Source organism: Melanerpes formicivorus, unplaced genomic scaffold, assembly GCF_026170545.1.
Source record: "Melanerpes formicivorus ecotype bairdi unplaced genomic scaffold, bMelFor1.0.p_v2 SCAF_4, whole genome shotgun sequence".
NCBI lineage: Eukaryota > Metazoa > Chordata > Aves > Piciformes > Picidae > Melanerpes > Melanerpes formicivorus.
In genome coordinates this window covers 563,549-591,504 of record NW_027142356.1, presented here as the reverse complement: position 1 = coordinate 591,504, position 27,956 = coordinate 563,549, and the positions used below count along the sequence as shown (strand labels likewise).

General features: G+C 43.5%; 1 protein-coding gene across 4 annotated transcripts in view; it reads right to left on the bottom strand.

Moving 5' to 3' along the window:
* Window positions 1-27,956, bottom strand: part of CCSER1 (coiled-coil serine rich protein 1) — a 556,842-nt gene that overhangs the window by 396,712 nt on the left and 132,174 nt on the right. For all 4 annotated transcript variants that reach the window (XM_068136765.1, XM_068136762.1, XM_068136763.1 and 1 more), the window contains one exon: window positions 7,218-7,311. In XM_068136765.1, coding sequence (XP_067992866.1) covers window positions 7,218-7,311 — 94 coding nt within the window. The remainder of the gene's footprint in view (window positions 1-7,217; window positions 7,312-27,956) is intronic.

The window sequence follows — 27,956 nt, the reverse complement described above, 5'->3', positions numbered from 1 at the left end:
TAGTCACTGTGTAGTGGAGAGCCTGATGTGGAGGTGTGGTGAAGGCACATTATGCCCAGATACTGAATCTTGTCCCAGCATGCGGGCAAGTTCCCCCTCCTCCAGGAGGAAGACAAAAGCCAAGGCATTAGCCAGGCCAGCACGCACCCAGCGCATGCAGTGCTCATGCTGACACCAAGTATGGGCATAATTCTAGCTTCATGCTTTCTATAGGCTGAAGCCAGTTGTTTATGAGAGTGCCCATTGGTCAAGCCCAGCCTCGAGGAATCTATAAGTATCACCCCAGTTGGTAAACAAGTTGCCCCCTCATTCACTTTGTCTCTGTGCTTGCTCAAGAGAGCAACTCTCGAGCTGCAGCCTTTGCCATTGAGCTTATTGTTCTTAGCTTCTGTTATACATGCATGCATACTGAAAGCCTCTGCATTGTGAAGAAGCCCAGAGGGAGAACCTTAGTGTCAATACAGCCAGTTGTACCGACCGGGAGAGCCCACCGTGCCACTGGAGGACTGGACCGACCCCCAAGGGTAAGATCTGCCCAGTTAACGGGGAGAAGGGACTTGATTGATACCAAGTCCACGTATGCCTAGCCTCCCCATAGCGGGAGAGGAGCCGCCACGTGTGCCACTCTGAGCCCTGTGAATCTCAGGGAAGACTAAAGCATTGTTTTTGCCTATACTGCACCGAACCCGGGACCACTCCGAGAGTCCCGCTGCTCCTTTAAGCTCAGTAAACGAGAATCCGCCGCCTAACTCAGCCGCATTCTCTCCCCGAGGCTGTTTGCATCAGCCCCGAGAATTGCCGTGGTTGGGCCGACCCCATAGCTTTGCCTGCTGCCGCGTCATCCAAGCCCGCCTACTGGCCACTGTCGTCCTGCCCTGCCGTGCGAGCCGACTTTGAGGGCCGACCCCAGGGGCCGCCCCCGACCAGGACTGATCCCTGTTGTCTGGAGGGAATCTAATATCTTCCACGTGTTTTCCATCCACTAGCACTCAGTTCAAAGTATCCGCGTCTAGCAGAGTGAGCGCTGACGCATAGAAAGATTGCAATATTGCTGTGTATAGCCAGGAGTCGCCCGCGTCTCGCCGCGTCGCCTTCTAGTGGCCATGCGGCGGAACCGCACCCTTCGTTATATAAATATAGAAATAGTCTGTAACTAGTTCAATTAAGCTATAATCATAACATTAAGCCACTTGTGGAATGTATTTCACGAACGTGCACTAGAGCATGTATATAAGTTGGTGATTCATCAGTTATTAAGAGTTTGATAATTAATAAAAAATAATATTTTCATAATTCATATTTCATATTAATAAATTTAATAACCTCTTCACCACAGGAGGTGCCATGCACATGTGCTTAATATCCTGTACTGTGAGCAACACCCTCAGCTGCAGCCAGGCCATTTCCCACAAATCCCAGCTACATACAGCTCTGTAGAGAGATGCAGAGGCACCAGTCTTATGACACTGACAGCAAAGAGGTAAGAAATGACAAGGGACCTTGGCTAGCTATGCCTGGGTGAACTTTTAGAAAAGGCTGTGTAGTGCAGTTGTGTTTTCTTGACAACCACAACCATACTTGAGGGTTTGTGCTGCCAATAGGCTGTGACACAACACCACAAAAACACAGCTGCCCATTCCCCACTGCTTAGATCACTAAATATGAAGGTCTTCCTATATATTTGGGTAATCAATACTTGGAATCAAGTAAGTCATGTTTCACCAGGGGAAAGGGAAATGAATGAGGTTAAATTAATGCTGTCACTTGCTATAAACTGGCAATGGTTTCCCGCTATGGAAACCACTAACTTCATTATTTTACAACAGGAAATCAACACTGTAGCATATTTTTAAAGTCTCATTTACTTAGAGTAATAAAAAAGTACCCTCAAGGCTCATCATGTATGTCATATTATGCTTAGTTTTGAACATTTTAGCTTAAGAACAGAATGCCAAAATCTCAGCAGATCAGGCTGATGAGTATTATGCATTTGTATGCAGTAGTGGTCTCCCCTCACTAAATACTATATATAAGTATTATTTTGTTAAATTTCAAAGCAATTGGTTTAGGTGGGATAATTAAATGTCTCTGTCTTAAAGGCTTCAACTCAGCAACACAGCCATTAAAACAGAAGCAAAAGTAGTAAATGAACACAGTAAACTCAGAGAAGGTCAGAAATGAGGGAATTTGAGACTTCTAAAGCCATGCTAAGACTAGACAGGCACAGAAGTTCATGTCAAGTAGAAACATCTACATGAGGTTTGCCAGTATCTCCTGATCCTGAACTGTATGATTATAGAGAAAAAAGTTAAGGATAGTCTGTAATTTTTCAGTACTCCTCAGGGTTCATGGTGCCTTTCTGCAGGAACCCCATTTCATGAGGATGCTTCTGGAAGGCAACCAGCTCATTAGGGAAAAGCTGAGAGGACAGAACAAGAACACAAGTGAAAAATGGGTTGCAGTAATAAAAACAAAAATACAATAAAAAAAAAACCAGGAACAATGAAAGAGACGACAGATCTTTGTCTCATTCTCCTTTCTGATTAATAAAGTGTTCCACTTTCTGGAACAACATCTCCTTGGCTGCCAGTTGGCTCCTAGTTCCTCTTTTAAAATTCACTCCTTAATAGCTATTTCTTCCAGAAGTCCTTCCAATAGTATCTTACTTTCTATTCATAAATGGCCACTAAAATGATAGTAGATCAATACAAATTCTTCATTTTAATAAATTATTATCTTGTCAGTTTCAATAGAAATTCAGAAAGATGTATCATCACCTTAGCAAAACCCAGGGTTTGTTTGAACAACGCGAGCTAAAAGCAGAATCTGCTGAGCTATGGCATTACCAGCCCTTCGCTAAGAAGAGTTTCTAAAGATCTGGAGCTCCATATGGCAGTAAAGAGACTTTCTCCATTTGCCATTAACTAACCCATCCACTCTGGTGCAACACTTGAGACCTACTATGTTTCAGCAATATAGCTTGCAGCATACAGCCTCCTGACCAAGGAATAGTTTGTGATACTTAAGTTTGTTTTAGTTGAAGATGTGATGTTAGCTCTGGTATTTCTGTAATCTGTCTTTTTAGAGATGTTCACAGCTTCTCCAAGAATAGGCACTTTCCTGGTTCATCAGCTATCCTTCTTTAACACTTGAAGAAAGAAATGACTTCTTGTCCAATTATCTCTCTTCATATTTCATTGTATTTATTACAATACTGAATGGAGCTTCTCTTGGTACATTTCCCCCAATAGCAATTCCCCACGGAATTCTTTACAAAAGGACAAAGTGGGGCACAAGTGAATTGCAATGCGGCTCTAGGACTGATTGCTTTAACCAGAGAAATGCTAGAATCACCATCAGGATGTAAAATATCAATGGGATTTTTGTTGCACTACCAATAGTCAGAGTAGTGTTCACTTCCAGCAAAGAAAAATCTAAGGTTTCCATGGGAAAAAAAAAAGAAGAAGAAAAAAACCAAGGGAGCATTTCCTGTCATATTTTCATCCTCCTCAATCCCTTCATTCCAATAACCTCTCTAGAAGCACACGCATGAACTCCCGGGCGACTTCAGGACAACACATGAGTGGATGTCAGATAGACAGGTCCCTTGCCAGTATTACAGAAACAAAGACCTTGTTAGGAGTGCAAACAAATATTGCTGCAATAAGTATTAAATATGTAAAACACGCAATCTTCAACATTCCATATACAATGGACAGCATTGCATAGGGATGAGGAAGCCCACAGATCTGTAGTCCAGTATTGTCTTGAATGATTTCTCATGAAGTCAGCCACAGTAAAGTATCAAGCCCATCATCTTAAAGGAGCCTCTACAAAGAGTCCAAACAGCTACTAGCAGATACTATGGAAAATCATCTACTCTTGTTTCCAAGCTGGTCACATACTGAAATAATTAGATAGCCCTTTGGGTCTATCCAAATTCAATTACAATAAGAAATTCTATCAGAGCAGTACTGGCTCATCCTCCGTGCGGAATCTGTTTGCTTTCTGTTTATGAAAGGGGCAAGAAAGTACATTTTGCTTCCCATTATCTGCAATAGCTGATATGTGCATGCCCAGAAATATGATCATTTCCAATCTAATGAGTTTATAGAAGTTTAAAGTTCTGCAATCATCTAGCTCCACATCGTGACCATGATCACTTGATCGCTTTTGTATTCCAGTGCATCAATAATATACATCTTAAATGTAAGATGTTTAGCAGAATTCTATTCAGGTATGAATGGAGAGGTCTGCTGGAGAAAACAAAAAAAGACCAACAGAAAAAACAGAGAAGAGATTGATATGGAACTGCTAAAAGGAATTTTGGTCGAAAAGTCATAAATCCTGGAAGTGTGCCACAGCTGAATATAGTGATCAGAAAAGCCACTTGTCAAAAATGTTATACCACTAACTGACTCCAGGGCTTTTACACTTCAGTGGTATGTAAGTGCTAAAAGACTCTGAAGATTGGGGCTCTTATCTCAATATCTTGACATGAATTAAGACAATGACCTAAAAACAACCACATCTAACCATTTTGTGTCAGATTTTAACTCAGCATGAAGACATCAGCTTTATTTGGTGAAATTGTATCAACTGACTAACTCAAAAATACTAAGCTTCCTCCCCCCAGAGCTAGGCCTCCCCCCAAACAAACCAAAGAGCAAATACTAATAAGATGAACACCTTTGTGTTTAATGACAATTTAAGAAAGATGTTGAGATGCTCAAATGTGTCCAGAGAAGGGCAACAAAGCTGGGGAGGGGTCTGGAGCACAGCCCTGTGAGGAGAGGCTGAGGGAGCTGGGGTTGCTTAGCCTGGAGAAGAGGAGGCTCAGGGGAGACCTTCTTGCCCTCTACAACTCCCTGAAGGGAGGTTGTAGCCAGGTGGGGGTTGGTCTCTTCTCCCAGGCACCAGTGACAGAACAAGAAGACACAGTCTCAAGCTGCACCAGGGGAGGTTTAGGTTAGATGTTAGGAAGAAATTCTTTCCAGAAGGAGAGACTGGCATTGGAATGGGCTGATGGTGGTGGAGTCACCATCCCTGGAAGTGTTTAAAAAACCGACTGGATGAGGCACTTGGTGCCCTGGTTCAGTTGACTGGACCTCGAAGGCCTTTTCCAAACTGGTTAATTCTGCAATTCTGTATCTCTGCATTACTGCTCAGAACAGAAATGACCACCATTCGTCAAGGAGAAATGTAGATAGTTCTGTTTTAAAAGCATTTTATTTGCTCTGGATAACAAGTCAGGAGTAGAATAGAATAGAATAGAATAGAATAGAATAGAATAGAATAGAATAGAATAGAATAGAATAGAATAGACCAGGTTGGAAGAGACCTTCAAGATCATCACGTCCAACCTATCATCCAACACCACCTAATCAACTAACCCATGGCACCAAGCACCCTGTCAAGTCTCCTCCTGAACACCTCCAGTGATGGCGATTCCACCACCTCCCCGGGCAGCCCATTCCAATGGGCAATCACTCTCTCTGTGTAAAACTTCCTCCTGACCTCCAGCCTGAACCTCCCCTGGTGTAGCCTGAGACTGTGTCCTCTTGTTCCGGTGCTGGCTGCCTGGCAGAAGAGACCAACTTCTGCCTGTCTACAACCCCCCTTCAGGTAGTTGTAGACAGCAATAAGGTCACCCCTGAGTCTCCTCTTCAAAGACTATTTAGGCCTTATGATCTTACCTCTTTCAGAAGCTGCTACAAATTTTTATATTAATATATTGGATGTACCTTTTCCATCCACTTTAACTCAATTCTTTATAAAGATAAAAGAACAAAGAAAGAAAAAAAGGAGAGAAACGCCAGGGATGCGAAATGCAACACATCAGGGAAGTTTACTGAAGGAAAATGGTTCTGCCAGTTATTTTTGCTTCCAAAAGGTCCAGGGAATGAACAAGTCTAAACGAAATGATTTCATACAAAATGCACTGTTTAGTTTTGAAGCTTTTTGGCCTATGTTTCTTCACCAGGTGATAGCATTATTCAGTACTGGTCAGAAGGGGCCATTTCTGTGCAGTTAATTTGTTGCTTCCTAGCTCCCAGTAGCTCAGGGAACTACGATCACATGCATGCTGCTGCTAGAACCCTCCATGCTCTCTGACTATTCTGCTTTCTACCCAATGAAATAGAATAAAAAACATATCCTACAAGCAGATAGGCAAACAGATTTTAAAGTACAATATAGCAGTTAAATAAATTATCATAGGGATAATTCAGAGATGCTTACAGAACTACCATACAGAGAACATTTGAAAGAGGAGCATAACTCAAGCAGTTTATCTGTTTGCATCAAAGGCAAGTTCAGCAGTGAAGATGGCATGCACCAGCAGGCATGTCTCATAAACCCCATTGCAATAGGAGTCAGCACCAATGTGCACTATAGGTACTGAAGTGGGTAAATGGAGAAAAAGGGATCAGAAAACAGCAGGTAGAAGGCAGGATGAGAACTGCTCCTGCTTGAAAGCATGTCATTGTCATAACGGAGTATCACAACAGAGCACAAACTCATACCTCCGCCTGTGATCGAGTACAAATCTCATGTATGTTTCAAACCTCTCTGAACCCTTCAGAGTTACCAGGACTTCTGTTCACAAACTGGGCCCCACACTATCCCATGTCACAGCCAAAGGAAATGCAAGATTCCCCACCGCAGGTGTCTCAACTTACTGAGGATTTCTTGCATAATCCTGTTATAAAAACTGTTCTGAACACAATGTGAATTGAACTTGGTTACTACTATTAACCAAGGTACTGCAACGCTGCCTTAGCCAGCTGTGACAGAAAACATCAAGTCACATCCGTGTCTCAAGTCAAACCTTCTGTATTTGAAGCATATTATTCTAGCACACACCAAAATGGAACTGCAATTACATCAGCATTGGTCTTTTTGGTAACTGCCTGGGGTAAGCAGGAGTCATTTTAAGTATCTAGAAGGGTCTGCTGCTGGTGCTGGAATTCTTCTGTAGCTGTAAAAAAGTCACTTCCACTTCGTAACTGACCATATGAAGTCTAAACACAGTGTAATAAGGATCTTCCTGTTAAATGGCAAATGCACTTAGAAATAATTACAAAATGCAAACTGCTCTTCCCCTTCCGAGAAAATTACTTGTTTGTTTCCAAGTAATTATACTGAACACATTGACTTCAGATCTCTGTAGTAATAACCACCACTAGCTGAAAACATTGCATATTTATCTGACTTACCAGAATGATGGTGGTGTTGTTCTTCTAGGAACTCCAGGTCAAGCATTAGGTCATCTTCATCCAACTCACAGGAACCCAAGTTATTCAGAACATCCTAAAAGATACATTAAAAAAGGGGAAAAAAAATAGAAAATAAAAAAAAAGAATCATGAGAAGCATTTACCTGAGTAATCACATCCACCACATGCATATCAGAGGGCGCCACAGAAATGTCTTCTGCCAACATGGGAGCAGTGAGAAATTGTACGAAATAGTTGTCCAGGTAGAAATGCATTTGTCACTGGTCTCTGTTTTCACAGGATCATGAATATTTAATGTAAAAAAACCCAAACAAACAAAGAAACAACAGAACTGAAAGTAATACCTTAGATATAACTCTGTATTTTTGGGGTTTTTTTTGCAAGTCAGTGATGGATTTGTATCTTTCCAAGTTTACTCATAGCTTTGTATGAGGCATTAACATACTATTTTTAGTACAACATCAAGTTATTGGTATTTGGTTGTCATTAAATTTTGGGATGCCAAGCACTACCTGTCCTTACCAGTATACTCTGAAAAGAGATTTACCATTCTATTCATCCAAGGGTTAGAGACAGAAATTCAGAGTAAATATGAAATTCAAGGCACAAATAATCAACTCATGAATTTTTAAGTATTAAGCTGTAGTAAAGGCTCACACGTACAGAAACCAAGTGCCTGAGTGTTAAGTGTAGCTGTGTAGCTGCTCTAGGTCCTCATTCCATTTTTGTGATGCCTTTTGTTTGCGAAGTTTTAACTACAGATAGATGAGGCAGGTTGACACAATATACCCTCTGGAAATCCAAAAAGGAAATGAGGGGACTAAAAGAGTAGTTTTTTGTACTATGTTTTGCCCTACAGGATTAGCTTCTCAGAAGATAAAATTCCTAGTTACGACTCAGGTGGAGATCTTTGCCCTCTGAACTGAACACAGCAGTATCAGTATTTAGGCTGCATTTGTGGTCACAGAATGGTGTTCAGCTTAGCCTCTGCAAAGCTCTGCCTAGACAAGTGCCAACAGCTAGACACAGGGATAAGAACCTGTGTCTTTCTCCCAGTGACGGTAGAGCGAGCTGCATGCATATACAGATAAAGAAAGCCTCCTCTCTGCCATTCAGACAGAAACAGCAGCAGGAAGAAGGCAGCCCACACCAGAACAGTTCACTTCTCTCTTGTTCCCTGCTCCTGTCCTCACCATGAGCAGCTTTAGAAAATAAGGAGACAAGGCAAATGTTTTCTCTAGTACCTACTGCCCTAAAGTTGCTACACTCAATGTAGTAAACATTTTGCCATTCACAGCAAAGTAAGTCAGTAAATCCTGCAGGAGAGTCTGGCACCCCATAAATCTCATGTACTCGCCACACAAATGTAACCCAGAGAACACAGGAATGCCGTGCAAAAAAGGCCAGTTGATCATCCCACAGTACCAAGCTCTCTGTGAGACATCTCTAGAGCAATCTGCTGGACAGAAACCAGAAATATAATAGCAGTATACATGAAACTAGCAAAAGCCCTCCTTGACTTCAGTTCCAACCATGGTTTTTCCCCCCCACATTAGATTTCAATTATTATTCACACTCACTACTTACACTCACTCAGCTCTTTTAAGTAATTATTTCTTTAAATTCTGGTTTCTACAGTTCTACAAACAGCACTCTGGCAACATAAGGACTTTTCTTGCATCCTTTCCCTTATGTACCATCAGTACAAGAAAACTACTCCTGAGGTACAGAAGCCACTGTTAATGCTGTTACTGTATTTACAGATGCCAGGCACAGAAAGTGACAATTGTCAAGGACAGAGACCTGCCTACAAGCAGGGAGAACCATCCTACAGAAGGAAAACATACATCATAGGAACATTACAGTGTCAAGCACACAACATCTTATTCCCTCTTTAAAGAGCTGCTGGCAAGCCCTCATCACAGTACTGTTTATTGCCTTCACACTGACAAACTGGAAACTTTCAAAAATCAATTTATTACTATACAGTATAAAACCATAAAAATAAACCAAGAAAATGCAACATGCAGGTTCATTCTATCAGGTTACTGTACCTGGGACTTACAGAGACACAAGCTTTTGTAGTCTAGATTTGTGTTAACACGTAACAAATCCCAACTAAAAGAAGTGTGCTAAGGAAAAGGTGAGACAGTGAGAGAACACACACTGAGCAACAGTACAGATAACCTAAAACTTACATAACTTTTGAATTACTGCTGGAGCTAGTCACAGGGAACAGGAGAGGTGCCTGAGGTCTAGAGGAAAGTAAACACCACTCCAGTCTTCAAAAAGAGCTAGAAGGAGGACCTGGATAACTACAGACCATTCTGGAAGGTAATGGAACAACTCATCATCAGCGCTGTCTCTAGGAATATCAAGGACAAGAAGGTCACTGGGAGCCTTCAGCTTGGTTTTATCCTGGGGAGGTCATGTCTGACCAACCTGATAGCCTTTGATGAGGACATAACCAGGTGGATAGATGATAGTAGAGCTGTGGATGTGGTCTATTTTGATTTCAGTAAAGCATCTGACACAGTCTGCCACAACATCCTTGCAGCTAAGATGGGGCAGTGTGGTCTGGATGATCAGAGTGTGAGGTGGATGTGAAATGGTTGAAGGGAAGAAGTCAGAGAGTTGTGGTCAGTGGGTCAGTCTAGTTGGAGGCATGTATCTAGTGGAGTCCCTTAGGAGTCAGTACTGGGAGCAGAGCTGTTCAATATATTCAATGACCTGGATGAGGGCACAGAGAGCACTGTCAGCAAATTTGCTGATGATACCAAACTCAGAGGAGTGGCTGACACAGGAGGACTGTGCTGCCATTCCGCCTGACCTGGACAGGCTGAGAGTTGGCCAGGAAGAAATGTGATGAAGTTCAACAAGGGCAAGGGGAGAGTCTGGCACCTGGGAAAGAACAACTCCATGGACCAGCATAGGTTGGGGACTGACTTGCTGGAGAGCAGTGAAGGGAAAAGTGACCTGGGGGTCCTGGAGGACAGAAGGATGTCCATGAGCCAGCAACGTGCGCTTGTGGCCAAGAAGGCCAATGGCATTCTGGGGTGGATTAGACAGGCTGTGGCGAGTAGATGAAGAGAGGTTCTTCACCTCCTCCACTCTGCCCTGCTGAGACCATATCTGGATTATTGTGGCCAGTTCTAGGTCCCTCAGTTCAAGAGGGACAGGGCACTCCAGCACAGAGAGTGAAGCACAGAGCCACAAAGATGCTGAAGGCAGTGGAACATCTCCCTGTTGAGGAAAGGCTGAGGGAGCTGCGGTTCTAGCTTACAGCAGAGGAGCCTACGGGGTGACCTAATTTGTGTTTATAAAGATGTGAAGGGCAGTGTCAGGAGGATGGAGCCAGGCTCTGCTCCAATGATATTCCATAGACAGGACAAGAGGCAACAGGTGCAAAGTGGAGCAGAGGAGGTTCCACAGGAGCATAAGGTAATACTTTTTCACTGTGAAGGTGACAGAGCACTGGAAGAAGCTGCCCAGAGAGGTTGTGGAGTTTCCTTCTCTGGAGACTTTCAAAACCTGCTTGGACACGTTTCTGCATGACCTACTGTCATGGACTGAGTTGAACCTGCTGCTGCTATCCACACCATCCTGCCTCATGTCAGCTTCAAAATGTCAGTGCTGGCTGGAGCCAAGTATTCTGGGGCTTGAAGTTCAGATTGCAACATGGAAGCCTTCCTGTTCTGGTTGCGGCTTCTAGGTCCTTGGGTGTTGTCTTTTCCACATGGATGGCAGCCCTGGGTTGGGCTTTTGGCCTTCTTGCTTCTGCCGCTTTACCTGGTGCTTGTTCTGCAAACAGGCTGAGGGAATTGCGCATTTCTGTACCATGTTTTTTGATCAGTAAACTCTATTTTTACCTCATTTTGGTTTTGCCTCAATCCCAACTTTTTGAGTGCTACTTTTCCCTTGCTGCTGTGTTGGGACAGGAGCCAGGTGAACCTGCTGGGTCGGTCTGACCCACTTTGTTGCGATTCAAATCATCACATTCTTTGGTGCCAACTCGTGGCATGAGAAGCTGCTGTCTTAATTAAGACAGACAGATTTTGGCAGGAAACAAAAGGATTGAGATAACAAAAAGGAGAGATAACAAGGGCATTCAATTAAGGCTTGAAGCTTGTTAAAAGAGTTTTATATAGTTTGATTCCCTGCGCTGTGTTCACTATGTTCCTGGAGAATTTGCTTCCCGCTGGCAGCTGACTCCAGTGTGCTGGCATTTTGTATCTAATTCCTTCTGGTGAGGAGCTTTATCTCAGGGCAATGGCTCACAGCTCTGATACTCCTGTTTTGGCTACGAGCAGGCCAGGGTTTGTGCAAAGCAATACAGGACTTTTTCAAGAGTATCACTGAGAATCTGCCCCCATGCTGAATAGTGCTGAGTGGCAAGGTGTGTGGGAATGTCTGAGTAAATTCGTAGGGCAGTGGAGTCCTCCGGTGGTTTGGAAACTCATCCCTAAGCAAGTGCAAAATACTGACAAGCCAGTGAACTGTTTGGAAAGAGTCTGTTGCCAGCCCAGGAGTTCCTGAAAGACAGAAATCTTTGCAGTGTGTTGGGGATTAGCACCTGCATATTGAACTCTTCTCATCAGTGTTCAGAGTGCTCAGGAGCAAGAGAAGGTCTCTGGGCCAGCAGACATGGCTGCAGCAGAAAATCAGCCTATGCCAGTAGCAACTCCTCCCGTATGGAAAAAGAAACCTAGAGGGAAAGCAGCTTGTCCTGCAAAGGATAAGAACAAACAAGAACCATCAGGGGAATGAGAGAAAGAGCCAGGGCTGCTTGCACAGTTCCTGTCTCTGGGTTTGGAAGATGGCTAAGGACAGTAAGTGGCTAAAGCAAACAGAAGGCCTCAGCAATGAAAGAGAGAATATCTCTCTTTCTCTGTCCAGGCCTGTTTCAGCTGGGAAGAAGCTGTTTCAAGAGGTCTATGAACTCAAGCAGAACATGTTCTACTCCCCACCTGTACAGTCCTGTTTTTCAGCCATGAGGAGCAGGTACTTCCCACTCCAAGGGAATCAATCTGGGAGTGACACACCATGGTGCACCCTGTGGCTTTACTTGTGTGACCATGAGGAGGACATGAGGAAGTGGGACAGAAAACCCACTGCAGTCCTGGCTGCAGGAGTCCCTGAATTACAGAGGAATTCTGTCCTGAAGATGCTGCCTCAGTGTCCAGTGGAATATCACCCAAGAAGAGCAGAAAAGCTGATACTGCTTCTGATTCCCAAAGCATCATTACAAGATGCAGGTGACTCCAGGTGATCCTGCTCTGGCTGGGAGGTTGAACTCAAAGACCTTTAAAGTTCCCTTCCAACTCCTAACTTTCTGTGATTCTAAGATTTCTGCTCTATGCTTTTCCACAAATCCCAAAAGCACTGCCAGACATGACTGAAGTATCCTTAGTCCAACTGTATTTTAGAAGGAGAATCAATTATTACAGCAAGTTAAGAGCAGAGGAACATAAGGAAATAGTCTAAACAAAGGAAGAGTTTGGGGATTTTTGCTCCCTTTTTAAGTTTAGATGCTATTATGCACTCCTGCTTGATTAACTTTTGCATTGAACTACTCACAGATCATGCAATATACCTTTTTTAATCTTGTTCATATTGCTCATATTAATGTACAAAAAGCATTTTGGTGACAAGGTCTGGAAGAATAATCCTTCCAGGTTCAGCAACAGATCAAAGATTTTCATGCCAGTAGAGGCAGAACGTAGAAAGGTTGAAGCACACAGGTGTATTCTTTACCTTAAAATTATCACCTGACCAGCTGAACTCCGTATCTATGCTAAGCATCCTTTGAGGAGCCATATCAATAGCAACAGGCACAACTTCACGTTTGTTGAGCACCTCCAATGTCCTGAGCAGTAACTTATGTGTGGTCTGAAATCTTAGGCGATTGCTTGCAGAAATCTAATGATTCACAGCCTTTGTCAAAAAAATTCTGTGTATTTGGAAAAAAAAAACAAACCAAACACACAGAACCAAAGTCTTCCAAATGAACGAAACTTCATCAGGTAAGACAAAACAAAAGGAGGATGTTTGTACGCTCTAAATCCCTCACTGCATATTATTGCTTTCCGGGAGGCAACCTGCACTCCATCTACCCTCTCTGTCCTGCAAGGCTAAGGTGAGGTCTGCTCCTCACAGCTCTAACACAGTTTGTCCACCTGGGCTGAGGGCTGCCCCAGCTGCATTCTCTTTCCTGCAGCCTCTTCAGTGGTACCAAGAACAGTAGGCAAGCTGAAATGACAAATAAAACCTACTCCAGGTTTATTAATCTCAGAAGTACCTCCACCAGGGAGAAAGTCTCACTCTCTCTCTGGAACGTCACTTGTACTTTATAAGGGACAATCACAGAACTGAGAACAAACAAATTAAAGCAGTTACTGTCCATAGTAGTGAGAATTATGGCTTGGCAAAGTGAGCTGCTCTACCTGTCAGGGGTGTTAATGATGTCTGTCCAGCTGCCTCCCTGCATTCACCACCCATCTCTGCAGGTGGAGTCCTTCAGATACAACACAGACTGCACAACTCATGAATGTGTAAAAGCACATCTAAGCAGAGAGCATTAGGTTCCCAGGGCTGTCATAACTGAGGAATATTTTCTGAAAACATTTAATTAGGAAACATAGTGAGAGAAAAGAGCTCCTAGAATGACCTGCCTGCACAGAATGACTCTGTGGTACTGCTGCGAGTGCACACCAGCATCCTCCACCCTCTGCCTCCTCACCTCAGTCTGTTATTCTTTTAATCTCTCTTGACCCTTTCTTCATTCTGCCCCTTACCAGTGCTGCTGCATACTTTGAAGAATAACACAAATTAAAAAGAAAAAAGAGAGAGTGAGAGATCAAGCCCTGAAGGATATTCACAGTGAGTAGTTTCAAGGCTCTGTGACATGAAGAAAAAGAAATGAGAGCTTCCATCAAGGTCCCAAGGAAACATTTGTTGTTTATTTATGGTGGCACACCTCTTATTTATTCCAGGAGGCAAACTATTTAGTTAAGGCAGGAACTCTGCAGCAAAAACCTCTGTATTGACTCTGTAACAGCCCGGTAGAAGCCTTAAGATATATTTCTGCTTCTGATGTCTGCTTGACTTATCCACTGTTTTGCCTTTATAATGGACCCAAAATTACCATGACAGTGCTTTTTTCTGCCAGTCCATCTGGAAGTTGGTCATAATCTCTAAGAAGGTGAAGCCTCAGTCAGTACTTTGCCCATGTCTCTCAGCTTTTTCTTTGTCAGGAGAGGCTGCAGTCCCAGTTTCCCTGCCCCTCTGTCTGCCTTTCCCTGGGTGAACTATCCCTCCTTAATCAAGGTGTTCCTTGAATGAATCACTGCTAAAAGTGATACTATAAATGTTACTGAATTAAAAAGCAGTAATTTGCACAATGTTTCAGGCATGGATACAGTACAGAAATAGCTGTATGCTACAGGGACAAATATGTATCAGACATACAGTTTCTCCCAGCCAGATGGTGTGTTTCTGGATAGTAAAGTGTACTCAGGGTTGCTAAAGGGGGCATCCTTACTATCTCAGTTCCCTCCCTATCACCACCTTTATTCCTAGCTTCCCATTCTGTAACAACACAAATTACATCTAATGCACCATACATTCATTTTCAGTCCTTCTCCAGAATAGGTATTCAATTATTTTCAGTCCTGTTCCGGCTCCGAGTCCACAACACTTAAAATAAGTTTGAAAGCTAGAATAAAGAAAAACTAAGGGCGTGCTTGTGTTTAATCAGTCTTCCAGCTAACCAACTTACTTCTAGTGAAATCAACATTTATGAAATTATAGTGTATGCTTCTAAAGCTGAATACTCTGGTTGTTCAGGCTGGAGAAGAGGAGGCTGAGGAGAGACCTCACTACTCTCTACAGCTCCCTGAAGGGAGGTTGGAGCGAGGAGGGGGCAGCCACTGCTCCTTGGTGGCAAGGGACAGGAGCAGAGGAAATGGTTCCAAGCTGCAGCAGGGGAGGTTCAGGCTGGATGCTAGGAAATGTTTCTTTCAAGAGAGGGCTCTCAGCCATTGGAATGTTCTGCCCAGGGCAGTGCTGGAGTCACCATCCCTGCAGGTGTTCAAGCAGTGTGTGGAGCTGGTGCTTAAGGTTTAGTGCTGGGTCAAAGGTTGGACTGGATGAACTTGGTGGTCTCTTCCAACTGGATGTGTCCTGTGATTCTGTGATATTGACTAAACTTTCATCTTTATTGTGTCTTTTGCTCAGGTTTTGTACCTGTGTGTTTTGCCACTGCTCTTCCTCTGATATGGATCTATGCAGAATACTCACTGCTGCAATTGAAACCAGGAAGGTGAACTTTGTTCACAGGCATCCCTCACAAAATCACAGAATGGTAGTGGTTGGAAGGGGTCTCTGAAGATCATCTAGTCCAACTTCCCTGGCTAGAACACTACCACCTAGAGTGAGTCACACAGAAACACATCCAGGTGGGTTTTGAGTTTCTACAGAGAATCCACAACCTCCCTGGGCAGCCTTTTTCAGTGCTCTGCTACCATCAAGTGAAAAGCCATTTTTCATTATCATCTGTGTTGTATACGGGTGTCTTTCACCTGAAGAATCGGTAACCCTACTACACTGAAAGCCCTAAAATCCACAGGAATAATTTCTTAAAGGAGTTTCAAGATGTTTTTAGAACTACAAAACCAAATTTTGAAAACTCACTTGAAAAAAATATCCTTTGGGTTCTCTTTTGTTTTCCTTTCCACCTATGCTGACCTCTAGACATCTTTCGGATCATTTTCCTCTGTGTTACTGTTCTTAACTACTTGATGAATACAGATTTTCATATCTTTCATTTGTTCTGAAGAGAAGGATTTAGTGCTCACGTCTACCCATTGAAATGATGCAGTAAATGTGGTTTACAAAATTCCTCAGAGAAAAGCAGCCCTAGTGCTCTGTGTATAATAGTATCTTGGTATTTAATATTATAGATTCCTTTTCTCCTTCACTGTAGAAACATATGTGGGGGGCATTTTGAAACAAATGGTTTTGCAAGAGCAGGTAGAATAGGGAGAATACTCCGATTCCTTTGTAACGAACGCTGTACGTGTGACAATGCCCCTGTACCTCCCAGGGTCACCACCTATCTGATGCTGGAAAAGATCAGAACTTAATACTTACTTCAAGTCTGAAATGATTTCTAGAGATTGCCAAAAGATAGTACTTCATCATGATTGTATTCAGCAAAGGAACATGACATACAATCAGCATAAGAATGAAAAGTGAGATATACTCAAGGAAAAAGAAAGACCTTGAGCTATTTAAAGTAATGTTAACTCCTAGACCCATAACTGAATAATTCATGGACATAATGAAGTACTTCCATGTGCAAGGGAAGCACACTGTATTTTCCATCCTATTCCTGGTCTGCCTTTTTAATTCTCCCTGTGCATTAAAGCAATGTCTGCAAGGATGCTCCTTTTGCCTGAGTGATAACAACTAATGGACTCTCCTAAGAGGTCTCAGTTTGCTCTCACATGAAGCTCACCAAGGCAGAGTAGGGTTGGCTCCGTGAAGCCAGAGTCCCAGCAAAACCCTAGCCCCACTGGCAGCAGGAACAAGAGCTAAGCACACTTCTGTCAGACCAACAGGTCAGCCAGCATTAGCCAACAGGTGACAGTGGCACCTACCTTCAAATTCCACAGGGAAGAGCACTCCACAAAATACTGTGTTATGGCATAGCATCCACTTTCACCCTCCTAGTATTAATCAGCTTTCCTGCCATAGAGACAGCACACACAGGGATCATATGGTAGGGCATTCTGACACCCAGAGGTCACCAGTCTACCTCTCACCACAAACCTGCTGAGGCTTGTCCTCCCACACAGCACAGCAGATGCTGCCAACTGGTCTTGGACACATTAGCTCCTGCAAGCCGTCCAAACACCTCCCCACTGGTGAGGACAACATGCACCTGAAATCCAGTTTGCCAGTGGTGATCACAGTGCAGTAGTGTAACTTGCCTCCAAGAGTGGAGCCGTGCACACCCGTGGGCTCACCTGAGCAGAAGCAACCACAGCCACACGTAGCATTTGCTCACCTTGAACTCAGGGGCATATGCACACTGCAATGGAGGGGCAACAGCCAGCACAGTAACACAGTAATGCCACTAACAGTGTAACTGGAAGCAACACACAAGACTGTGTAACACTGCTAAGGACATGCTTCATAACTTGCAGTTTCAAAAGACTCAGACAGAGAATGGTGGTGTATGTGCATAAATGGCACCCAGGAAAGCATGCAAGCAAAACCAAAACCCAGCAGGGTGACAACAAAGGCGGTGTGACAGGCAAGGAAGCTGTGCGAGGGAACCAGAACTACTGCTCGTCCCAAAACTAAGATGATCTATAGGTATTCTGGTTTAACATAGCCTGCTCTCACAAGCAAGACACCCCCACCCCCAGATCAGGAGAGAGACTAATACACCCCCTCCCCAACGCCAGTTAAGTTAAAGAGTTTGATGGGAAGAACACCATGTACAATTCTCCCAGCCTGTTTTGCAGAAAAGCACAGCAAGAGCAGCAGCAGCAGATGCCAGCAATAATATTACTTCCCCAGCTCTGAGGCCCACAGCCAGGCCAGCACAAAAGACCAACATCCCAAACCCAGACACTGGACACAGCAAGTGGTAGCCTCCCATGTTGCAATCTGAACTTCAAGCCCCATGACACTATGCTCCAACCAACCCTTTCATTTTGAAGCTGGCATGACAGCAGCATGGTACTGAATACACATCAAATTCACCTGGCTAAACCCATGACACAAGGACAGGCATATCAGCTCCTCTCCCTTTCCTTTTGGGGAGAAGGCTGAGAAGCAACAAAACTGAAGATGAGGAAAGAAGTTCACGTTGGCTTCAGTTCGCAGCACCTGAGCACACAGGAACTTCCCCCCCCGACTCAATAAGGGCAATGACCAGGACTACCACCAGCACCAGCAGCTGCAGCCCAGAGAACCTGGCCTCCTGTGACGGTCTCCTGACCAGCCCCAACACAGCTGCTTCTAATTCCTACACTGACATACACACAAGTGGCTGTGCACACATCCAGCACGCAGGCCAGCTGCACACACAGCTCTGACAGAGCTGGGAGGCAACAGGTACCCTCAGCATTTAAAATTCAGCCTACTTACACAGTTATTTAAGTGTTCCAGTAAATCCAGGTTCAAGCCAATCCCAGATAAGGATCAGCTGTTGACTCAGCTGAGAAAGACAGCAATCACCTCACCTTGAATTCACTGTCTAGTAACGGGATATGAAAGCGAAAGGCACATTTAAAGTGTGTACACACGGATCAGAAGCCTCGAGATCTGACTAGAAGAAGAGACACTGGCACAGACATCATTTCAGACAGAGGCACCCTGCTGACTGCCATTTTCTCAAAGAAATCAAGTGCTCAGATTCACTTTGCTTGTAAACAGAACTGACACCATTGGATTTCCTGTGTTCCAAAAGAAAACCTGCACAGGTTTTTCATACACCAGTCTACAATTTCATTACAGAATCTGTTAAAAAAACCCAAGCATGAAAATACAAAGAAATACTGTAAAGCTGAAAATAAGCAAATAAAGCCTCCTTCAAGAGTTTGTTTTTCTCCCCCTTACCCATGCACACGTATGTTTTCTTCCCAGCAGAGGAATACATCTGCAACACATAATTTGCTTTGTGGATCAATTAATGTTTTTATAGCATCTGTAATAGGCAAAGTGCTAAGCAAGCATTCTAGTGAGTCATTATCATCAGATAGCTTTGGGAAAGGTTTCTGCACCTCATGTTCCAGATTTTTCTGCCAAACATGGAAAAAGCTTCTTGAGTATCTCTCTCCTGCATCAATGGAAGATATAATTTAGACCAATCTTTGAAGCTTATTTAAGTATACCTTAGAGATGCAAGTACAACAAGTTATTCAAAAACATGTGGATTGGTCAGGTAAAGTTTTCTCAAACCACTGAAACTAAACACATAACTCTGGCAACTAGAAATATCCATCTGTGTCCTGACAGCACCCAAGTCAATGCTTTAGCCAATGTTTAAAGGGTCAAAAATTACTTTATGACACCCAATCATTTTTCAGATTCATTTTTGCCTTTTCTGGGCAGGCAGCACACAACAGAGAAGAAAAAAAACCAACCCAGGATATGACCATACAACTAGTGAGGACCTGGCTGCCAAAAAAAGAAACATTTACACTCAGGGGATGAAACAGAGAGAACTTTAGCATTTATCACCTTGATAAACCACTACCAATGCTAAGGGACAAGCCACAGCATTCACTTTTAAGGATATTCTTCTACTACTGAGCCAGAACAGAACAATTTTCCTTCTGCCCCCAATCCAGCTGCCTCGTTAACACAGCTTAACACATGGTTTGGGGATTTCTCAAAGCAGTGCAGGCAAAGGTACAGTGTGCTAAGCTCAAAACACAAACCACTTTCCTTGCAAATAACCCCTCCCCAGAATGTCCCTGTTCCAGCTGTATCACCCATACTGCAGGACTTGTGGACAACAAACAAAGTGTGCCCAGGTGGCCAAGAAAGCCAAAGGCATCCTGGCTGGGATCAGCAATGCTGTGTCCAGCAGCAGCAGGGAGGGAATTGCCTCCTGGTACTCAGCTCTGGTGAGGCCACACCTTGAGTGCTGTGTCCAGTTTTGGGCACCTGAACACAAGAGAGATGTGGAGGTGCTGGAGCCAGGGCAGAGGAGGACAAGGAAGCTGTGAAGGGCCTGGAGAATAAATCTGATGAAGAGCAACTGAAGGAGCTGGGGACAGTTACTGTGAAAAAGAGGAGGCTGAGAGGAGACCTCATTGTTGTCTACAACTACCTGAAAGAAGGTTGTGGGGAGGCTGCTGCTGGTCTCTTCTCACAGGTAATCAGTGATAGGACAAGAAGGAACAGCCTCAAGCTGCAGCAGGGCAGGGTTAGACTGGACAGTAGGAAGAATTTTTCCCATCCTGAGTAGTCAAGGATTGGAATGTGCTGCCCAGGGAGGTGGTGGAGTCACCAAGCCTGGCTGTGTTTGAAGGTGGTTTGGATGTGGTGCTTGAGGCTATGACCCTTGTAGAGTAGGGTTCTGGGTTGGTCTTGGTGATCCTGAGGGTCTTTTGCCAACCTGAATGTTCCTGTGATTCTGTGATTTTATGGTTTGAACATTTTGTTTCCAAGAAAATATTAAGAACTTGCTACATGTGAAAAAAATCAAAACCCCTCCTAGACATGTGATTAAGGAAAATATTTTTGGCTAGTAACAGAAAAATTTAATAACTTTTCCCTTCCAATATTACTAAAAGCCAATTTGAGGCTGAATCTTCTAATTCTAATTTGTAACCTGTAATATTAAAAAGGGAGCCTTGTAAATGAAACCACAAGTGGCCTTTCCCCATAGCATCATTAATGCAGTATCATAATAGATATGCTATTGCTAATATTATTTGCTTTCTGTTTCCGTGGCAACTTGGGGCTACAGCTGTGCTGGTAAACAGGGTTTAAAATCGTTCTTCGAGCAAAGCTTCTGCTCAAATGTCACTTTACCCCTGGTGCAGACTTTAACCACTTTGTTTTGTTCTGAGAAAACACCACCACCAAAAAAAAAGAAAAACAACAACTGAACCAGCACTGACTGGCCCATAAACAAGATTTTCTGGTTACTGAATTTGAATGTGCAGTGAATTAGGAGCTTGAGGAAGCAAGGAAACCTGTAACAAAGTTAGACTAACATCAGCAACACAAAATGCAACATTTAATCATCCTGGAGAGGTATCTAAATCTCAGGGACTTAAAATAGTAATGACTTGCTGGAAATTCTGTAATGCAAGTATTTTACAGGCTATGGTACTTCTCCCCTGTACTTTCAAAATTCTTTGATGCTTAGAACTCTCTCAGTATCCACAAGCGTATTTTCTTCTAACAAATATTTAGCCCCCTTGACAACTGAATGGAAGAAAAACACAAATATCTATAGCACAGTGAGTGTCCAGTGCTTTCCCATGATTCACACATGTAAGTCAGCTGAACACAAATATTTGGTTTGCCAGACATGCCTAGATTAAGAACACAACAATGTGCTGGTATTAGAGGACACTTGGCTTTTACGTCAGAATTCAGTGAAGGCAACCCCAGCTAGGGGTAACTGACAGAATCTGGTTGCGTCACAGCATTCAACTCCCCAGAATCCACTCTGTGGATGAAGTCAGTATGCTCCTGAGTGGATGATCTCCTTGCAGGAGCAAAGCAAAAACAGCTGAGAACACAGCTACCTCAGAGAGATATAACACTCCTTGAACTAAGGCCAGGGAAGATAATTAGGCTTTTCATTAAGCTTTTGAGCACCCCTATCTGTTCAGCCTATCTAAGCAGTAGTACCCATTTTATTACTGCTTCAGAGCCTAAAGATGATTCCCATTGTAAGGCAATGAACTCAAAATCCATGTTCAGTACAACATAACTCTCACTGATGTCACCTGCATCACAGCCTGTTACTTGCTGAACAGACATCCAATCCTTTAGTACTGTGAGTCAAATATAGCTGTTTGCAATCAGATGGATGGCAGGTTTACCAGATCTGAAGAGGTAATTGCTGATGTGTTCTAACCAGTGCAAGCTCAGATAAAAATGTTACATATATACCATACACATACAAATCCCAAATAATGTTATGCACATAGTGTAGAATTTGGACCAGCCTGGTTCACTGGATTAAAACAGCATTCTAAAAAGCTATGTTACTGGATTTGCCACAAAGTCAAGCACAAAAACTGTTCTTCACTGCTTAAAGCTCCTCTGTCCTCATTGCTGTTTCTGCTTCTTTCTGTCACTGAGTGACTTTGCAGTTTAGATGGCATCTGCAGTATTTTTTGACTAAATTTAAGAGTATCAATGTGCACATAATAAATAACAGCAAAGAAATAGAACATTTTTGGTTTAAAAAGACAATGAATGAAAATACTCATCTAATCAGCAGCTTACTTGTTAAGGGCTCTCATGTTTACCATTAAATATTAATATATCAAAGTGTTTTCCTCCTGAGCAGAAGTCTGCTATTTGAACAAACAGGGATGGGCATCTTATTACAATGACAAGTTAGACCTTAGACAGTCAGGTAAGACTTAACTCTACTAGAAAAGCCTCCAAAGACCTCTTTCACTAATCAGCATTTCTGCATCTTTAGTATAGAGAGCAGCTGAAACTCTTTGAGGTTCTGGTGACACTATCAGGAACTTTCTGGAATCCTTACCAGAAAAGATTGTCATTATAATGATTTTCATTTGCCATTAATTCCCAGATGCCTAATTTAGTATGGTAGAGAGTAGTTCCCCCTAGTAGTAATTGGAATAAATTTTTAATGTAATAGCCCAGTGTGATCCAGATTGAGGTTTTTTTCCTTTCATGAATCAATGCTCTCATTATTTGTTAAGGCTAGGTGAAGAGGGCACACTGTTAAGAGGCTTAAAATAAGATAGCCTCTTGGTCAAAATCCTGGGTTTTAACAGGATCAGCAATACACACAGCACAGAGCAGGTTTCTTTAGTACAAATATGATGGGTAAAACAGCCTTCTGTTTTGAGGAGGACAGTGGCATTTATAAATGTTGCTGTTTCATTCCTATTCTAAACATAAAACACTACAAAAATCTTGCTTGGTGCCAAGGACATGTTTTTATCCTATAACAGACTATCCTATCTTCATGGACTAAATTTAGTAGGGCCAACACAATACATGCTTCCAGAGAATACAAAATGTTATTCAGCATATAACACAACCTTAATGCCCCAATTTATGCTAAGAAGAACTTGGGCTTTTAAGTTAGACCAGTCCTCAATGTCTGTGTAGTCAGGACCTTACAGAATGAAGAATTACACAGTATATTTTTACTGTCTCAGAGATGGCAGATTGCCATTCTTTTCATGTTACCTAGAATGAGGAAGCACTTGTCCTACAGAGTACAGTACTTCTACAGTACTTATACCATACCAATATCAGTGACACTCATTGATTTGCTTTTTTGCTTTCTTGTGCCTGGATTTTCACCCAAACTCAAACCTCCCTTCAGTCAATAGATTTTAATAACGTTTTTTACAAGGATTAGCAGACATCTTCACACATCCAAAATAGAGTGACATGTTTTTTCTTGGCCAGTATCCCTATTTTTAAGATGTTATTCCCCACATAAGCACCTTCTGTGGCTGCTGCTGCTTTTAAGGTAAGAGGAAATTAGAGAGGTAAAGCAGTTTTAAAAGTAGACAGCTGAATCTACATAAAGATTAGATACTAATGGATGTGCCTAGCAAACCAAAACTGATCAAGTATCAAAGCCTACACTCTCTATAACCTTAACTCTGTAGGGATAGACTGGACTAACCAAAACTTAGTTTTGCTTTTCTTTCTGTTTATTGGAGTCATAAAAGCAAACACAGCTGTTGTGACAAAGCTGCTCAGTAGTCTGCAGTAGAAGTGTCCATGTACATTTACAAATGACAACTTCTTAGCTTGCTTTCCTGAAACAGAAGATTGATGTCATCCCATTCTCTGAGAACAAACTCTTTTATTCTTTTCCTGGACAATTTTGAATCTCTTTACCAACATTAGCTGAACCGCACAGCAAAGTGACAGTCTGCAAGGCAAAAAGCAGAGGTTAAACACCAGCAGGTATTTGGATGGGAGAGTGATATTCCAGCACTGCATCACCTGTGAGCAAAAGTGCTATCCCAACTCAAACCTTATCATGGTAGGCACTGCACTGGATAAATAACTAGCTGATAGCCAGGCCCAAAGAGTGGTGGGGAATGGAGCTGAGCCTGGCTGACACCCAGTCACCAGTGGGGTCCCCCAGGGTTCACCAGTGGGGTCCCCCAGGGTTCACCACTGGGGCCTGTGCTCTTCAATGTCTTTATCAATCATCTGGATGAGAAGATTGAGGCACTGTCAGTAAATTTGCAAATTACACCAAGCTGGGTGGCTGTGTGCATCTGCTAGAGGCTAGGGAAGCTTTACAACTGCATCTGGACAGGAGTGACCCATGAGCTCACTGCATGAAGTTCAACAAGGCCAAGTGCCAGCTCTTGCACCTGGGTCACAACCACCCCACGGGGAGCTACAGACATGGGGATGTGTGGTTGGAAAGCTGTGACTCGGAGAGAGACCTGGGGGTGTTGATTGGCAGTTGTGAGAAAATTGAAATACAAGTCAGCAGTGTGCCCAGGTGGCCAAGAAAGCAAAAGGCATCCTGGCTTGGATCAGAAACAGGGTGGGCAGCAGGGACAGGAGGTGACCATCCCCCTGTGCTCAGCACTGGGGAGGCCACACCTGGAGCGTTGTTCAGTTTTGGGCCCCTCACTCCAGGAAGGACATTGAGGGACTGGAGCCTGTGCAGAGAAGGGCAATGAGGCTGGAGAAGGACCTGGAGCCCCTGGGCTATGAGGAAGGGCTGAGGGAGCTGGGGGTGTTCAGGCTGGAGAAGAGGAGGCTGAGGGGAGACCTCACTGCTCTCTACAGCTACTTGAAGGGAGGTTGGAGTGAGGAGGGAGCAGCCTCTGCTCCTTGGTGGCAAGGGACAGGACCAGAGGAGATGGTTTCAAGCTGCACCACAGAAGGTTTAGGCTGGATGCTAGAAAATACTTCTCAAAACACTGGAACAGGCTGCCCAGGGCAGGGCTGGAGTCACCATCCCTGGAGGTGTTTAAGCAATGTGTGGAGCTGACACTTAGGGACATGGTTCAGTGCTGGGTCAAAGGTTGGACTGGATGAGCTTGGAGGTCTCTTCCAATCAGATTTTTCTGTGATTCTGTGAAATTTAGGAATACAAGAGGCAGACATTTGAAATGAGTGGGCCAGAACACTAAAAAATCCCAAACCAAACCACATGTTTGTAACATAAGTGTGGGACCCCAGGGTTGACAGATAAGAATGTAAGCTGAACTTCAGATAAGAGGAATATGTGTGTGGAAAAATGTGGTCCTAACAGAACACCTGCCACAGGACTGTGTGAAAAGCAGGCTGGGAAAGCACCTGCAAGAGCATGTGATCAATAAACAGGCGAACCTGTAGGAAGTGGAGTAAATCATGTAAATATCTCCTAAAAAATTGGAGCTTGCCTACAGGACAGAGTCATCTGCTCACCCATAGCAAGTGGCCAGCCATCTTTGTGGCTCTGTGCTGGACTCTTTCAAGCAGTTCCTTGAGGTCCTTCTTGAACTGAGGGTCCCAAAACTGGACACGATAGTCCACATGCAGCCTCACCAGGCAGAGTAGAGGGGGAGGAGACCCCTACTCAACCTACTAACCACAGCCCTTCTAATACACCCCAAGATGCCACTGGCCTTCTTGGCCATGAGGACACACTGCTGGCTTATGGACATCCTTCTCTCCACCAGGACCCCCAGGTCACTTTCCCCTGTGTTGCTCTCCAACAGGTCAGTCCCCAACCTATGCTGGTCCATGGAGTTGTCCTTTCCCAGATGCCAGACTCTACCTTTGCCCTTGTTGTATTTCATGACATTTTTCTCCAGCCTGTCCAGGTCCCACTGAATAGCAGCACAGCCTCCAGTTGTGTCAGCCACTCCACCCACTTTGGTGCCATCAGCAAATCTGCTGACAGTGCTCTCTGTGCTCTCACCCAGATCACTGATGAATATATTGAGTAATACCAATGAGGTACTCCACTAGATACAGGCTTCCAACTAGACTCTGTCCCATCATGAAATAATTTCAGTTTTCATCCCTTCTTTTAGGGGATGAGAAAGGAAACAAAAATTAAACCGCTTAGTTTTCCTTATATTGGTCTGTACCTGGCCAGGACTTCATCACAGGTGTGATGAGCTCCAACCCTTCACTTGAGTCACAAGGTAAGTGCCCTTCTATGCTCCAAATAATCTGACAGCATGTACTTCCTTCTTCAAGATGAAGATTCAGACTATTCACAGAAGTATGAGCTGCAAAGATGTAATGGGTTTGTTGTCTTCCTTTCCCTCAGAATACACAGGAGAAACCTGACAATGCAGTGTATCGATGAAAGCTTGGCATTCTGCTCCCTGGGGAAAAGTCCAGCTTAATCTATGAGTATGGAAACATCAAATGTTTAAAAACAAAAAAAAGTCATCTGTGTGTGCAAAGCAGAAAAGCTACCAATACACAGTCTTGGATAAGGTTATATGCTGCTTTTAGTCTGGGGGCCATAAAAATCCAGCATTCAGACTTACACCTTTGACTCCCAGTGGAAGATATGGTTGCATTGATGAAAGTAGCATCCCTCATATGATCCACTTACTCCATGGGCTAGGGTAAGTGCCCAAGGAAAAGTAGATTTCATGCCTTTCAGATCACAAGGCAGGTGATAACCTGCTTTCACTCACTGACACTCTGCTTGAAGAAAGGCATTTTCAGGAGAACCCGAGCCAGTGGACACAGCTTGAGTAGGCCTTCTGACATATTGTAATTAATATTAAACTTGTATCTTTATCTTGGTTGGATAGGAAACAAGAGGAAGAACTTAACACCTGATTGTATTTTGTTTTAAATTTTTGAGTTTCACAAAACTATAAACTGAAAGGACTCAAATATTACATCTGAAAGGTAGCATAACCCAAAGGAACATCAATCAACTGAAAAAATGTGAGCTTTGATGCGCTTTCTGCACTTCCTGCTTCATTGTACCAGGTAATCTATCTTCAGCCTGAAGGTACTGTCTCCACTCCTACTCCATATCTGTCTAGCTTATTCAAATAGTAAGTCTCCTAACAAACAACTGTGAGTGATTTTTTTTCCACTCACATGGGGCAGTAGATTCAGCAGAGACAGATGAAATCACCAACCCTATCTCTTGCTCCATCCCTACTCTTCTTTATTGCAACCTTATGAGGACACACAGTCAAACATCATACTCAGCTTTCCCAGCCTGAGGAGACAGGTGGACAATGCAGAGCTGCACCTGCCTCAGTTCCAACAGCTTCTTTCACTACCTAAAGCATGTCCTTCAATTAATGGCTTTATGTCTGTTCATATACTGAAAAGGGATACAAGGAGAACAAGAATTCAGTGCAACATCAATAAGAGAGCTCACACGCTGCCTGCACTCTTTGCATGGTGCCATACCACAGGCAATCCAGCTCTTTCCTTTGCCTACAGTGTCTGTGTGCTATTAAATCATAGTTTTCTGAAAGCCAATACCAGCCTCTGCAACAAGGTAGGATTTTAGTCTCCCTTTGTTACAGCACTTGCATTGCTAACAAGCAATAATTTTCAGCATTTGCATTCTCTACTATTCAAAAAGTTTCTCATTTCTTTTCCAGCCTTTTGCTGCTTACGGAGGCAGAGTAAAATTTAGCATGCCAAGCCAGCACAGCCGTTGTTTCACTACAAACAGTTCCCCACATTGCAACAAGAGCTGCTTGCCCTGACAGCTGCCCAGTGCCTGGAGGCCTCTTTTCCCCCACACTACTCTAAAGGCCACACCACACTACAGTGAAGCTGAAGCTTGGTGTTTGACCCTGCAGAGCTTCAATACAAATTACCATGATAAGGCAAATTCTCATCTGCCAGGCTGCTTTCTCTCTGAACTGCCTCAGATACTTCCAGTCCCACAGGCAAAGCACTGCCCAACTTCACGGCATCGAGGGGTTCCTGCTCCCTGGATATGGCAACAGTGTCATCAGAAACAAAAGCTCAAAGAGGATTCCTTGGCACAGACCTCACCTGCTGA